Source organism: Panthera uncia, chromosome A2, assembly GCF_023721935.1.
Source record: "Panthera uncia isolate 11264 chromosome A2, Puncia_PCG_1.0, whole genome shotgun sequence".
Classification (NCBI taxonomy): domain Eukaryota; kingdom Metazoa; phylum Chordata; class Mammalia; order Carnivora; family Felidae; genus Panthera; species Panthera uncia.
The window spans coordinates 21,113,577-21,129,300 of record NC_064816.1 but is presented as its reverse complement, the minus strand read 5'-3'; the positions used below and the strand labels follow the sequence as shown (position 1 = coordinate 21,129,300).

The 15,724-nt window shown below is 47.7% G+C and overlaps 1 protein-coding gene across 1 annotated transcript; it reads right to left on the bottom strand.

Moving 5' to 3' along the window:
* Window positions 1-373: 373 nt before the first annotated feature.
* Window positions 374-14,559, bottom strand: LOC125929477 (voltage-dependent L-type calcium channel subunit alpha-1D-like). Its single transcript, XM_049640714.1, has 8 exons — window positions 13,965-14,559; window positions 13,629-13,836; window positions 10,581-10,701; window positions 6,977-7,091; window positions 6,529-6,598; window positions 5,599-5,665; window positions 4,702-4,849; window positions 374-2,085 (listed from the first exon to the last, which is right to left on the bottom strand). Exons 1-8 carry the CDS (start codon window positions 14,147-14,149, stop codon window positions 1,944-1,946), a joined length of 1,056 nt encoding a protein of 351 aa, XP_049496671.1. The 5' UTR covers window positions 14,150-14,559; the 3' UTR covers window positions 374-1,943.
* Between the last annotated feature and the right edge of the window lie 1,165 nt (window positions 14,560-15,724).

Here is a 15,724-nt window from a genome sequence, read left to right as displayed (position 1 = left end):
GCCCCTTCCTTCATCCGAGGTCACAGCAGGACTGTTCATGTCAAAAGCACACGTATAGCCAAGACAGACACCGCTGCCCACACGTCAGCAACTCAACCCAGTGCCAGAGGTCAAAGCTCTTAGATTCAGGTTATTCTTTCTCCATTCACTCCTCTTCCACTAATAACTTAGCTGAGTTAACACAACAACCACGGAAAAGCCACCGCATGAGTCCACTTACATGGGGTATCTAAAGTAGTCAACCCCTTAGACAGAAGGTAGAATGGAGGTTGTCAGGGGCTGGGGGAGGGAGAAATGGGGAGATGGCCAACGGAGATAGAGTTTCAGTCATGCAAGATGAGTAAGTTCTGGAGATCTGCCGTACAACATAGTCCCTACCGTTAAGAAGGCCGTCTCGTACACTTAATTTATCAAGAGAGTAGATCTCACATTAAGCATTCTTACCACAATAAAATAAACACTGTAGTATTTTAAAAGCAATACACATACAAATATGTACATCTGTTTAAAAACAATAATTACATTCTTGGAAAAAGCAGCAGGGACATAAACTCATGGGGAAGCAATTACAATAAAAATAAGAACACGGGGCCACGTGTAAATTAACTCTGCCAATCTGTGTTCTAGACTAGCTCCTGACCTCGTCTCTCAATAACAATATTTTTTTCCCAAACAGCTTCTACCCGCTGTGCCTCATTTCTATGATGGGGCCTGAGGACACCGAGGTCTTTGTTCCATTTGAACGCTTATGTAGAGACAGTGTCAGAATCTCTAACAAGAGCCCTGATCTGTGAGTGCAGATTCAGACAGATGCACAGCCTTCGTCTTTACATCAACACCAACATGTGCCTTGGGAGGAAAGTCTTTTTAAAATCTGCATATCAGAGCGCCCGTGTTTTATCAGCCTGATACATTGGGCCTGCCAGGCTTCAAACCAACGGGACTGGAACCGAAAAGATACAGCACAAGGCCTGTCACAACCAAAATCCTGGGGTACTGGTAATTTGCCTTACTCCTCAAATTTCTAAAAATCGGATGGACACAGAGAGGCATGAACCACAAGGGGCAGCAATGCCGGACGGCTTCACACACTCGTGGGCCTCCCTCTCCTGGGCTTCCTGACAACCATCTGAGACTGCACTACAGTCTCCAGGCCAGAGCAGACAACAGTCTACTGGTCTTTTGAAGCTGTGTCGCCTTGGGATTGTTCTCGGTGCCGAATGAGCTGACTGCTAAGAGGGGACCCACCTGGGCAAGAACTTCCTGAGGTACCGGTCTCTGCACAGCACAGATGTGCTCTCCCTAAAGCACGAAACAGACCGATAACAGACAACTTAGCTGTCTCTTTGTTTTCTTTGTAAAACCACCTCCTGCCCTATCAAAACATCAGCCTTCCTCTCCACTGAACCACTTGGCTCCACACGCCGTCGGCTCCCTCACTTGTATCCCCCCCACTCCACCCAACCCCTCCGCTGAGTAGCGAAACCAAGTAGCTTCGTGAATTTCAGCCCAGGCCAGCTCCACGCCTTCCCGCCAGCCCTAAGGAAGAGCTTCTGGGCACATGACGTACCTGGCTCCATTTTTACTTTTCCTTCCTGCTGGATGCTTCCACCTGGGCAGAAATCTCAAAACAGTCACGGATGTGAATGTGACCAGGGAGGGGAAAAGAGGGACCAAAATGTTGGCAGTAAAGGACAAACAGGAGGAGAAGCAGGGCTCCTGAATACACTGTAAGTTGCTGCAGAGTGTTTAAGATGAAGTTTAGAGGACAGGATTCAAAAAAGGTCTGTCCTGATAAGACAGAACTCTTCTGGCACTCACAAACCTGAAATACCTCTGGGGGAACGAGAGGCCTCCTCTAACGTTTAGCCCTGCCTGCATGACAGTCCCTGCTAGAGAGACGGGTGCTGATCCCAGAGGGAGACCCGCCCACCTGGCCCTGCTCAGTGGCTTACAGTGTTCCGGAAGGAGTGGCTGCGGATGGGGTCCTCAGCGGCAAGGGCAGCGCTACTCAGCATGATGAAGACGAGGATGAGGTTGGTGAAGATGTGATGGTTGATGAGCTTGTGGCAGCCCACGCGGATCCTGTGGGGGAAACCACTGCATGGACACAGCCCTTGGCACGGCCAGTGCCTCCTGCATGCTGGCACTGCTCTGAGGTGACAAGTCAGGCAGAGGACAGCTGACCGTGCCCCAACCCGGCCAACCAGAGCCACCTGACCCTCAGCCCTTCAAAAGTCATGGAAGGCAGACCCTGAGGACCCACAGTGCCACAGCTCTGTGGGGGGAGGAGGGGCTCCATACACAGCATTCATCATGTCCTTAAAAGTGGGGATTATAGTCCTGCTACAAGTGGGGAAACGGAGGCTTAAGCATGTGAGAGGTCCTAAGGCTAGTAAGGACTGAGGGAGATTTCCAATCCAGGTCGACTATGACGCTTTCCCACCATGACATGAAGCCCAGTGGCTTCCTTTGCCTACCTTTGGAAGGAATCTGAGCTCAGAGCTCACTGCCGCAGCTCACAAGAATGAGAGCAATGGGTAAAGGGGGTCCAGAGGTACAGACTTCCAGTTACAAAACAAACAAGTCACAGGGATGAAAAGTACAGCATAGGGAATATCATCAATACTATTGCAATGACGTTGTATGGCGACCACGCTTTTTGTGGCGAATGCTGTGTAACACACAGACTGGTCAGATTGCTATGTTGTGTGCCTGAAACCAATATGATGCTGTACGTCAACTGTACTTCAGTTAAAAATAAAAATTAAGGGGCCCTTGGGTGGCTCAGTCAGTTGAGCATCCGACTCTTGGTTTCGGCTCAAGTCATAAGTTCAAGCCCCACGTCGGGCTCTATGCTGTCCATGTGGAGCCTGCTTGGAATTCTCTCTCTCCCTCTCTCCCTCTGCCCCTTCTGACTCTCTCTCTCTCTTTCAAAATAAATAAGCTTAAAAATGAAAAAATAAATACAAATTAAAAAGGAAGGAGAGCAACCCCTTTCTAATGCTGTCACCTGGCTGTATGAAAATGACTACAGTATTCATGGGTTTGGTAAAATCTCCTGTTATGTGGAGATTCTGTCCTAAGTGGGTTTTTGTTTTTAAACTCTGGAGTTGACCCACAAGCACTCTCAAGAAAGTGAAGAGAAAGCTGCACCGTGCAAGAATCGTGCGGGGATCTTACATACCATGTCATGGTCCTCAGCGTCCTGCCGTTGCCTGATGTCCCACAGGCTAGTTAGCACCAGACTCAACACCTGACTTTAGAATTTAACCTCAACACCTGACTTTAGAATTTAAAAGACTTTATTTTTGACCTATAGAATACATATATCTTCCCCTTGAAATTATTTTCCTTTGTAATTTTTTTTTAATATTTATTTTTGAGAAAGAAACAGAGCGTGAGCAGGGGAGGGGCAGAGAGAAGGGAGACACAGAATTGGAAGCAGGCCCCAGGCTCTGAACTGTCAGCACAGAGTCCAACGTGGGGCCTGAACTCACGAGCCGTGAGATCATGACCTGAACCAAAGTCGGATACTTAACTGACTGAGCCACCCAGGTGCCCTGTCCTTTTTCACTTTCAAAACTGGAGTCAACTTTATGAGAAACTGACCCCTTTCTTCAAATCCTCCCTTGTGGGGCTGCTTCATGCTTGGATGTGCCCTTGGAGGGCTTGCAAGCTGTTAGCAGGTGAGTCTGGGGAGAACCTTCCAAGGCAGGGAGGGCAGGAGTGTTCACAGCTCTGGGGAGGGAAACAAATCCATTCCTTCAATATATGTAGACCCAGTGAGCTGTAGGCATCAGTAACGTCAGGTGAGTACCTTTTTTTAAAAAGAGACACCCAAATTCTCTACAGTGACACACTGTAAAAACTACCATCAGATCCTCAATTCACTAAGGGCAGTAGCCTCTCTTCCCACCTGTGTCTCCCTGGGGGAATGAATGGCTCCTGGAAGGGTTTCTAGAATTGCAGAAGCAGTCCTTGGCTGTCAGAGAAGAACCCTATGGAATTCACAGTCCCCAGGGATGCCATCTATCTCAGATGATTGAAAACCTAGAAACCGGCTACTAATAAACATTGTCTTCTTACCGCACTTGCAGTGCTGGGCTCCCAGTGAGCACCTTATCGTTTTACCACGAGAAATGCTACTTTAAGCAGGATAGCATGGAGCTGAATAGCTACCACCTATAAAATATCATCGAGCGATATCACTTTGTTGCCATCAAACTCAATAGGGAAAAGTGATCAACTAATCTGGATCTCAGGATGAAGACGCTGTGGAGAACTTGGTTGCAAAATTCTCATCCCCAAAGCATCTTAACAGAAGACCCACTCATGAAGAAAGGGTCCTCTGGATGGGAAACGCCTCACAGGTAGCAACCCGTGGACACCTGAGCTGTGGGCTCTGACCAGTACAGGGACTAAGGAGGAGGAGAATCTGGGATGGCATCCTCCCAGGACCTGGCCATATACCTATAATAGCACCTTCATCCAGGAACGAGGTGGCCAGGGAGAGATGGGCAGAGGGCAAAGGCAAGCTGGAACAAGAGAGGGGTCAGCGAGGACTCAGGGGCTCGGAGGCACAGGCACAGAAAGGGGCTGTGACCCACCCTCCTTCTCCCCACCTCCAGCCCCCCTCAAGCAATCTGTAGGGGGACAGGTGAGACACGGCAACGATGAAATCAGAAAGCAGGTATTTACGGGTTGGTCTTGCTCAGAATGAAGAATGCACTCCCTTCAGGGATGGGGGCGATTTTCTCCTTCATGTTCAACTCTGAGATTCTACGAGGACGGGGGCCAGCTGGAACCTCGGGTTCATCCTCTTCCTCCTCCTCTTCCTCTTCCCCTACTTTAAATGAGACACTTTTTTTTTGTAGGCATGAAATAATGGTTGCATTGGGTTTGAATTATTCTCAATCTCATGTGAAGAGTCAACTTTCATATCTATTGCCTTACATTGGCCAAAACCCTTCAGAATGTGGCCTGAATGCCTGTGGGGGGCTGAGAAGTGTGCCCGTCTGTGAGTGCAGGCAGTTCTGGGAAGGAGGGCCCGGCAAGTCCAGGTCTGAGCAAAGGTGAAAGGTATCAGTGCAGTACTCCCAGCATCCGGCTGTTTCCCCAGTAGCTTTGCTCAGCTTCTGCCTGGAAAACTGTGTGTGGGGCTTCAAGCCACACACGATCAGTGTCCTCCACCCCACTGGCACCCCGGCCCCCAGAGTCCCTGCTACATCAGCCAATAAAGGTAAGGCACCAGCAAATGTGAAAGGGTCAGGTGAGCAGTAATAATAACAGTAGTAATGGCTGGTTGCCTCCTAGAGAGGTTTCCCACCAGAGGTGGGGCTTGCCCTGATCCACTCACACTTTCTCTCCCCACCACCTGGAATTTGAGTTATGCAAGCTACCTGGGTGACCGAGGAAAGCAGCAGGGTTGACTGCTCCACAGCCACAAGGATGAGGCCCACAGCCTCGGCAGCCTCACTGCTCACCATGCACCCCAGCTGGGCTAGCCAGCCAGAGACTGAGCCTCTGATCACTGAGTGGTAGCAAAGCCGTATCACCCCTGAACCGAGAGCCTGTCACCGGCCTCTGCCACCATACCTGGCACATCACAAGGTGGGTAGGGGTCCTTGTCTTCATCCTCTTCTCGATAGTCATCAATTGTAACCTACGATGACAGAGAGTGCTTGGGAGGAGGGGAGACTCTGACTTCAATGCACCGCAGAGGACCAAAGTATAGACTCGACCCTGCCATTCAGTGCAGGGAGAGAAACTCTCTCCAAAGTGCACATTGCACAGAAGTGCGTGCGTGCATAGGGACAGCAAGTGTCCCTGTTGATGATTCTGCTTAAGACACAGCTCTGAGGGCAAATGAGGAGAAAACGGGTATAACCTCCATCCAGCCATGGTTAGCCAGCACCACCATCCACGCGCCTCCCCACTCAACACTGTCCTACACACTGTATGGTAACTGCGAGGTCCTGTCTCCCTGCTAGAATGTGAGCTCCATGCACAGAGGGACCTCACTGGTCTTGTTCATTCCTGATTTCCAGTATCTGCCACACATTAACCACTCAGTAAGTATTTATTGACTCGCGGAACAAACAAAGGAATAAAAAATCCAGAGCTGTCATGAGTGGGATGAAGTTTGACACTACAGCCCTGAGTACCCAGAACCGGATCCTAAGATCCCTTCTGGAGGTAGACATCTGTTAACATCCTTGATTTTAATCCCCACTGAGAAGATATAACAGGTCAGGTCTGGTGACACAATTCCAATAAAGAAAAAATAAGTAGTCTCACCAGTCAAATATTTACCATACCAGTTATTTGGTGAAATATTGATTAATAACCAGCTAGCTGCCTAAATTCACTGAGAATCCCCCTGGGAAGCCAGCATCTATAATGTGTGTCATACCCTCACACCAAAATATCATGCATGATACCTTCCCAGTGTAAATGGTACATTTATGACGATATCAACAGACCCATAGTGAAACAAAAAGGGGAGAACTGTTTTAGGACATATACCTTATTGTCACTGTTGGCTATCTGGTTGACCTCTGGTTTGTTGTTCTTTTTATTCTCCAGGCTCTCTTTTCTACACAGAAGAAAACATGACCCAAGTAACCATATTGCTATGTATAAAAATGCTAATCCAGATTCTGAATCAACAGTGGCCTGATGAAGGACGGAATTTAATTGGAAACAACCCTAACAGTGAGACCACAGCACAACCCATCCTCAGAGCTCCCCGTTCACCTCAGTGCACTGGGTTTATTACATGGATCATCTTATTAAAATTCTCATCCAAGAGCTCATCAGCATTGAACGCATCATTTATTTTATGCCACCAAAATTAACCACAGAGATTCTTTAAGCATGGGGACGTGTGACTCCTACTCTCAGCTCTGAGGAAATGAGAGCTGAGGGCCTGGGTTCTGCCCAAGATTCTATCCTTGGGTGAAAATGGAGTTACCTGGCAATCTTCTTCCTTTCCTTCTCTTCAGCTTCCTCTTTCTGGGCAGTATTCAAACTTTCAGCATCAGCCAGATTGTCTACAGCGATGGCCAAGAAGACATTCAGTAGGATATCTAGCGTGAACATTTTAAGGGAACAACGTAATTTCTAAAGGCAGCTACGTGTCACCGATAATGACAACCTCACATCCCTCTGTGTTCTGGGAGGTTGGTAACAGGTGACTGTCCCCTAGTTGCTGTATTTACATGGTAAGACCAGAGGACCAGAACCCTGTTTAAAACACAAAAACAACAAAAACAAGACCTAGAAACTTGTAGAAGACAGTCTGGAAAGAAGCAAAATTAAGGTTCACTAAAACCCATGAAAACCTACAAATTTCAACATTTCCTTTCATCCGTGTGCATATGTGGCACATATGTGTATGTCTCTGTACACCAGGTATCTGTAGCTATAACACATGCTGCATAAAACAATCCATAACATAAACATGGTATTTTTATGCATTTTCCTTTATGCATATTGTTTCTTTTAAAACACACACCCCCATAACCTATATCCAGGGCGTGCTTTCCAAAATAGACCCTTCTAAAGGCTACATGTGAATCAAATGATGATTCCACAAGATGATGACTGCACAATATAGTCTTGAGTCTTTCTCTTTTGAGATGATCTTCAGAGTTTGCAGATACCTCATTCATTCATTCATTCATTCATTACGCAAACGTTGATGTATTGTCAGATGGTGCCAGGCTATTCTTTTGAATAGTCCCACCGTAGCCATATCTTTGACTATTGTGGGTGAATTGTATTTTTTAAAATACTAAAAAGTGAAGTGAGTGAATGCATTATCAGGTTTTGGGCTCTTACTCTAATGTTGTATGTGTGTCTTCCTTGGATGATAGTGAAAAAAAAATTCTGAATAAGGTTCCCAAATTTCCTAGAAGATGCCTATTTCTTATTCACTAGCAGTTCAATACTTTTTTGAGAAGCACAGGGATCAGAGGGAAATAAGCCAAGACAGCTCCTTCTCTGACCATGCTTCTCCCTGGCTGATGCATGGTCATCTGGGTAGAAGACTGTGGGAGCCCAGGAACTCAGAGACAGGAGAGGGGCACCCATGTCCCACAGGGCCTATACAATCTGCAATCTCAGGTGCGTAACACAAAAGTAACCTAGCAAGGGGCTGACAAGGAGATACCTTCTGGGGATATCACGCTGCACTAATCTATTCAAGTCTTTAAAGAGGATAGATACATGAATGAATTACATTAAAACTTTCAAAAATGCATTTGATATGTTAGACTATTTTTTAAGCAGAGTGTAATGAGCCTGGGGAAGCAATCTGTCCTGGAATGGGCGATGGCTTGGTAACATGAGCACTCCTCTGATAGATGAGGGGGAATTGTGACTCTGGCAGGGATCAGTGTAGGACTAACTGGGTTGAGGATTCCCAGCAATGATCTCAATGAAGAAGTAATGTATCCTTACATTACTGTAAAGCTTGCAGTGACACCAAACTCTTTTGGGTAGCAGAAAGCACATCCAGAGTAACAAACCATAGGAACATTTTACAAGTTTGCAACAGATGGTTTCTAAGAGCTCACACCTATCATCTGTATTTAGAAGCATTACCCAGACCCTTCTAAACGGTGGTATGCTCTGGAATTCATTCAAAAAGATCCACCCAGCACCTCTCTCACACTGACGACTGTGCCGGGTGCTGGGGGCATGACAGACCAGGGTCCCTACTGCCACGTAGCATCTATTCTAGTTGGGGGAGACAGAACATAAACTACTTTGGCGTTTCAGATAGTGATACAGGTATTACAAAGAAAACACAGCATGTAACCGGAATGAGTGTGGCCAGGGAATACTTCTCTGCAGACCCAAAGCGGATATATTGCTCTGGCCCAAGAGTTCATTGCAAGGAGAGCACAATAAGAAAACACTGATTCATTTAACAAGCATTTACCAAGGGCTGACTATGTGTAAGGCCCTCCGCTATAAGCCACAAGAGATGTGAATACAAAGAAGAAAAGATGCCTGAACCAAGAAGTTTATTGCCGGGGAGCCTGAGCGGGTCAGTCGGTTAAGCGTCCAACTCTTGATTCCGGCTCAGGTCTTGATCTCACAGTTCAGATCATGAGATCGAACCCTGCATCAGGCTCTGCGTTAATAGGGCGGAGCCTACAGGGATTCTCTCTCTCTCCTTCTCTCTCTGCCCCTCCTCCGCTTGTGCTCTCATTCTCTCTCTCAAAATGAATAAACAAATGTGTTTAAAAAAGAAGTTCATTGTTGAGTTGGGGGGATGGAGAAGCCCCCACCCCAAACCAGTAGTAGGCACCCACGTGCAGCAGGAGCAACAAAGATAACATCTGGCAGGAGAGCTCACCTCTGGGTAGGAGGGGTGTTCTAGCTGCCTGAAGGATTCTATGGGCTTCTATGTACTGAAGGTGGGGATTTCCATAGAATAACTTGAAGCACGAAGTATTGTCCTGAAAAGTTTGCACCAGGGCTACTGCATGGAAGAAAACTCACTAATGAACCAGAGGAGATTAAGGGGAAAACAGCTTGGGACTTCTTACGAGAAGAATCCCTTTAGGATTCTTTAAAATAAAAAGGTGAAGACCGGGGCACCTGAGTGGCTACGTCAGTTAAGCATATGACTTCAGCTCAGGTCATCATCTCATGATTCATGAGTTCAAGCCCCACATCACGCTCTGTGCTGAAAGCTCAGAGCCTGGAGCCTGCTTCCGATTCTGTGTCTCCTCTCTCTCTGTCCCTCCTCCCACTCATGCTCTGTCTCTCTCTCAAAAATAAATAAACATTAAAAAACTTTTTTAAAAAGGTGAAGACCAAGAGGTGGTATTCATGTTACAGCCACTCTCCCACCAAGCCCTTATTGAGGACTCCATACACCAGGTCTTGTGCCGGTCAGGGAGGTCAGAGAGAGAAAGAAGACACTGCCGAAAGTTACAGGGTCCTAAAGGCTCTGATGGAGGGAAAGAGAGATCCAAACCTTCAGAAGTCTAGAATTAGAGAGTGCCTCTTGGCAGGAAAAAGGAATAAAAGGAGTTAGAAAAGAGCTCACAGCCTAATACAGCCACTAGCCAATGGACACCTGATCCCCAGAGAGGTACAGATCACCAAAGCCAGATTGGGTCCGGGGAGCTTAGGTCAAGCCACTGCTGATGGGTGCCCACTGGTTAGGAAGCGTTTTTAAGAGACACAGATTTACCCCTAACTTCCCAGGTGTGACGGCACGGAGGACAACCGGCTCTGCCCTGAGCCTTCCCTTGGGACCTGTCCAGGAGCTGTGTCACCAAGCTGGGTGACAACTGGTATAGGCCACACACTGGCCCATGCTCCCTTCCCCAGCTTGATCAGTCCTCAAAGCCTCACTGGACCTCTGACCCCATTACACTGTCCCAGCAGCCCTGAAGGAGAGCAGGTGTCGAGCTAACAAGGTAAGGGCGTGCATCTCCCCAGCCCAACTGCCACCGCCACCCGCCACCTGCCACCACGACCACCTCAGGAAAACTCAGACAGGGAGGAACAAAAGGAGATGATGACGACAAAGCCCTGCTCGGCTTGAAGGATACAGTTACCACAAATGAAGAGGATGATGAAGTAGATGCAGACGATCATTCCTGAGGACGACGGGCCGCCATAGGCCATGATGCCATCATACATCACAGCGTTCCAATCTTCACCTGTCAGAATCTAAGAGAACCAAACTGTGGTCAGCCCGCATGCGCTGGACTGCAACTCCCGACGGTCCGCCAGAGCTCCCTGGGGGCCACCCGATTCTGGTTTCAGCTGCCTTTCACTGTCCAGTTTGCGCTCAGCAAAGCCACCAGTTTCCCCGTAGAGTTTTCAAAACATTGTTTTCAATTACACAAACACATACATTAATTCTTCACATGGAAATAAAGTAACACCACATATAAGACTTATGTAGTCTTTGGTGACACCCTAGTTTTGCCCCCACCCCCCGAGAACACGGTGCATCTCTCTCTAGAACCTTTTTGCATGTAACATATAGATACACGTCCAGAGGAAAGAGGTAGTTGGTGTGTTCTCAGATATATTAAACATAAAGAGTGTCTGTCATACTATATGAATTTTCTGCATTTGCTTTTTTTTTTTCATTCAGCAATATACTCTGGAGACCCTCTGTGTCAGTCAGTGCCCTTCAGTCCTTTTAACGGCTGCCTACTATTCCACGTAGTTAACATACTGTGGAAATGGAGAGTTGGATCCCTGAACTTGTAGAAGCAGTGAACTGCAAATATCTCACGTAAGTTTACAAACTACCTCATGAGTAGGTACTAAGAGCTGCCATAAATTTCCAATTTAACCTTCTCTACTGATGATATTTGATAACTCGATCTATCAGGAGGTAGAATCGGATAAACCTAAATAGCATTTTAAGAACATACTATCTTCCAGGGGTGCCTGGGGGGTTCCGGCAGTTAAGCGTCTGACTTTGGCTCAGGTCATGATCTCACAGCTCATGAGCCCGAGCCCTGCATCAGGCTCTGTGCTGACAGCTCAGAGCCTGGAGCCTGCTTCAGATTCTGTGTCTCCCTCTCTCTCTGCCCCTCCCCTGCTCACTCTCTGTCTCTCTTTCCTTCAAAAATAAATAAATATTTAAAAAATTAATAAAAACATACTATCTTCCAGCAAGAGAAAGAAAGAGGGAGGGAGCACATGTGCTCTTGTATCATCTAGCTGCACCAGATACTTTAAAAAATAGAACTGTCATGGCTGACAACCCAACAGAAACATGGGCAAATGATTTCAAAAGATAAAGCAATTCCCAGAAAAGGAACTATAAATGGCTGTGTCCCATGAAAAGGCATTCAGTTTCACTCCTGATAAGAGAAGTAGGAAGACACTATTTTCACCTGTCAGACAACCATCAAAAAGTTTGAACACCCACCATGCTAAAAAGTAGTGAGGCGTCAGGCAGTCTCCAGCCCCCATCCCAGGACAGACCGACAGTACTGTGAGGAGCACAGTAGGCAAGATATCAGAGTTGAAAACGGATTCACACCCTTCAGACCAGCAATTCCATTTCTGGGAAATTTATCCACATCTATGCTCACACATGTGCCCAGGGTGTGAGTTCGACGTCGCCCACTGAGCCGAGGCCAGACACAAATAGTCACCAAGCTAGGGACTGGTTGACTTGAAATAGTCACCAAGCTAGGGACTGGTTACATGAATTAGGGGACAGGCACACCACACCACAGGACTGACGCAGAATCAGAAAGGAGGCAAACTCTTACAGACCAATAAGGAAGGTTCTTAGGGACACTTCAAATGGTAAGAAAATGGAAAATGGCAGGTAACATGAGCCACTGTTTACATCATACTGTATTCGTGGGCAGGTAGGTGGGTCGCTAGGTTCACTGACTCACATCTACGAGCAAATATATCTCAAAGAATACACAGACACCATCCAGTGGTGGTTGCTCCTACAAGGAGAAATTGCGGGCTGCGTGGGAAGGAGACTCATTTGTTACTTTAAACCCTTTTATAAACATTTGAATTTTGTGCTATACACAGGTACTACCAAAACCCACCACCACCATAGGGTTTCTCTTTCTCTGAAATAAAAACAGAATAAAGAATAACTAATCAGCGGCTAAAAATTAAGGATAATTCAAATAATTAAAGTATAGTTCAAAAAAAGTATGGCCTCTGGCGGCGACAAGAATTCCATCCACCTCAAAATGACCAAGTGGGAATGAATCCTACAGATCATTCCCTCTAGTCTCTTGTTTTTTTCAGAACGGATAGTGACTTCCCAAGGTCACAGAGCTGAGCACTGAAAGAGCCGGCAGGGTGGCCTCAGTGTCTAGGCCCCTCCCACCATGCCTTCCAGCCTCCCCAGATGGGCTCCCCCAAAGCTGGAGCTCACTGGCATCATGTGTGAAAGCAACAGGGGCAGAGGGGTCTTTTAAATTTATATGCCACTCGTTCGAGGAAGGGCTTCAGGTCACCACATGCGAAGGCGGGAGGGGGGAGGTTTAGAACACCCAGCTTAAAGCCAGGTGGGAGCAGACACTGCTGCTTTGAGTGCCTAGCCACCTGAGCACCTCTGACACCGTCCCTCCTTCTCAGCCGCGGTGCCTGCCCAGGACCCAACGGCACAGACATGCTCAGGGCCTGCGTGTCCTCATTACATCACGGGCGGGAGAGCAAAAGGGGCTGAAGGCTGTCACAACTCTTTTATCATCCCGATTCCTCTGACTGCACACCAGAGCATTAGGACTTCAGAATTCACCTCTCTGCACAAATCCATTAGAACCAGGGTCCCAAAGCTGGCCTGCCAGCAAAAATTAGCACAGAACAGGAAGAGGATTTTAGAGCCTGTATCACAGAAACCTCGCAAACCTCACAAAATCAAACAGAAGTTTTTGGTTTGTTGTCCTGTACCATATCCAGTGGTCCTACAAAAAAACACTGAATCACACCACACAGACAGCCGGAGTCAAGTGCGAAACAAATGGCTTTCATGGTGCCAGATTTGTCAGAGCATTACTGGGGCAGAGGTCGCTAACCACAGCAGAATCATCCCGTCTTCCTGAGTTGTGAACTGACAAGCTGGCGGCTCACACGGGCTCCTCGCGAGGGCTCACCTGGAATACCGTCAGGAGGGCTTGAGGGAAATTGTCAAAGGTGCTCCGCTTGGTCTGCGTTTCGTCAAAATTAAACTTGCCACCAAACAGCTGCATCCCAAGCAAGGAAAAGATGATGATGAAGAGAAAAAGCAGAAGCAACAGCGAAGCAATGGACTTCATGGAGTTTAACAAGGAGGCCACCAAGTTGCTCAGGGAAGTCCAGTGCCTAGAAGTCAAGATGGGGGTGTGAGCCCAGAACGCCCGCAGGACACCGCAGACATCGCTGGACCGGGATGTGGCTGGTCGCCAGCCCCCGGCCAGAAAACACCTGCAGCGAGATACACACATCCTTACCTGGTCACCTTGAAAATCCTTAAGAGGCGCACACACCGAAACACAGAGATCCCCAGGGGAGACATGATTTCCAGCTCCACCAGGATGGTTTCAGTAATTCCACCACACACCACGAAGCAGTCAAACCGATTAAAAAGAGAGACGAAATACGCCTGGAGACCCAAGCTGTACATTTTTACCAGCATCTCGCAGGTGAACAGAGCCAGGAGGACTTTGTTAGCGATATCTGGAAAGACAGAGGGGCGCACGTGCTCGGGGTCTCATCGTGGGACTGGCTCAGACTCGTTTTCCCTCCTCCCACCCCACCAGTCTCTGCTGGAAATGCCCCAGCACTTTGCCCTGTCTTTGCTGTGGCACCTGTTACAGAAATGTAGCGTCAATATTTACGGTCTGTCTCCTGGGTTCAAGTCCTGCTTCTGCTACCACCTAGACATGGGACTCTGGAGCAGCCCCTTGACTTCTCTGGGCTCAGTTTCCCAGACTATAAAATGGGGAGGAGCAGTTTCCCACACAATCTCTGATGCTTTCTAGCCCTAAAAGCCTAGGATTCTGCATTTAGACCAGCATATTATATTTCTCGTCTCCATCAGTCACGGAGGGGCAATCTGGCCTTGCTTAGGTGCCAATGATAGAAGAAGCAGTTGTCTATCAAGTGGCAACCACCACTTGCCAAGAATACCATACAGGAAAATAAAGCTTCCAGTAGGGTCAGGGAGAAGGGAGACGAGGTCCCTCTCAACTGCAAGATTCCTTGATCCTAGGTTGCCACAGGGTTAAGACAATGAGAGGCTCGGGCGTCAATCAGCCCCAAGGTGCTTCACTGACCACGTGACAAGGACTACGCCCCCGCCGCTCTGGGTGCAGCCTCTCTCTGGATGGTTCCACTGTCTTCCAAGCTAGTGCCCTCCAGGAATGTCCTGACATGGCACATTGATAAGACTATGCAGACAGCCTCAGGAGTCCCTAATTCAGAGTCAGAATAAAAAGAGAACAGCCTCTGCTCGTACCTTGAATCTGCGTCAACCAATCAGGCTGGTTGTAGTGCTCGGAGGAAATGGTTAAGGTGTTGAGAAACACCAGGACAATAACCAGCCAGTAAAACGTGACAGACTTCACAGCAGCCCTACATCTCCTGCGATTGAATCGGTTCCAGCGGCGCCAGCGGCGGCTGCAAGAGAAGCAAAAGTTACTCCCCGAATGGCAGACAAAGCATCTGAACGTCCAACAAACGTTATGGAGGGGCGCCTGGGTGGCTTGGTCGGTTAAGCGTCCGACTTCGGCTCAGGTCATGATCTCACAGTCCATGAGTTCGAGCCCCGCGTCGGGCTCTGTGCTGACAGATCAGAGCCTGGAGCCTGTTTCGGATTCTGTGTCTCCCTCTCTCTCTGCCCGTCCTCTGTTCATGCTCTGCCTCTCTCTGTCTCAAAAATAAATAAACGTTAAAAAAAAAAAATTTTAAAAACGTTATGGAGACATAAGCTGTCTTTAACTCAGGACATCCAGGTCACGGGGTGCAGGAAGGAAAGAGGAGAACAAAGGACACAGAAATTAGCAGAACTCATCATAGTAATTGTGTTGGTCTTAAAATACAACTTTTAAAATAGTATCTTGACCTGATCACGCTATCAGTTTCCTTCCTATGGTTTTAGATAACTCCGTAATCTGCCCTAAGCAGTCCTCAAACTAGTGAGAAGAATGTAGATATTCATAGATTCATATGCAGATGCAAAACCGAGCCGCACACACATATGCAGTTCCCA

Coding starts and splice junctions, on each gene's coding strand:
- LOC125929477 (XM_049640714.1), bottom strand. CDS start 14,149: ATGCTGGTAAAAATGTACAGCTTGGGTCTCCAGGCGTATTTCGTCTCT. Junction 4,850..5,598: donor CCCACCTTGTGATGTGCCAG/GTATGGTGGCAG, acceptor TCTCATTTAAAG/TAGGGGAAGAGGAAGAGGAG. Junction 2,086..4,701: donor ATTCTGAGCAAGACCAACCC/GTAAATACCTGC, acceptor TTTCCCCCACAG/GATCCGCGTGGGCTGCCACA.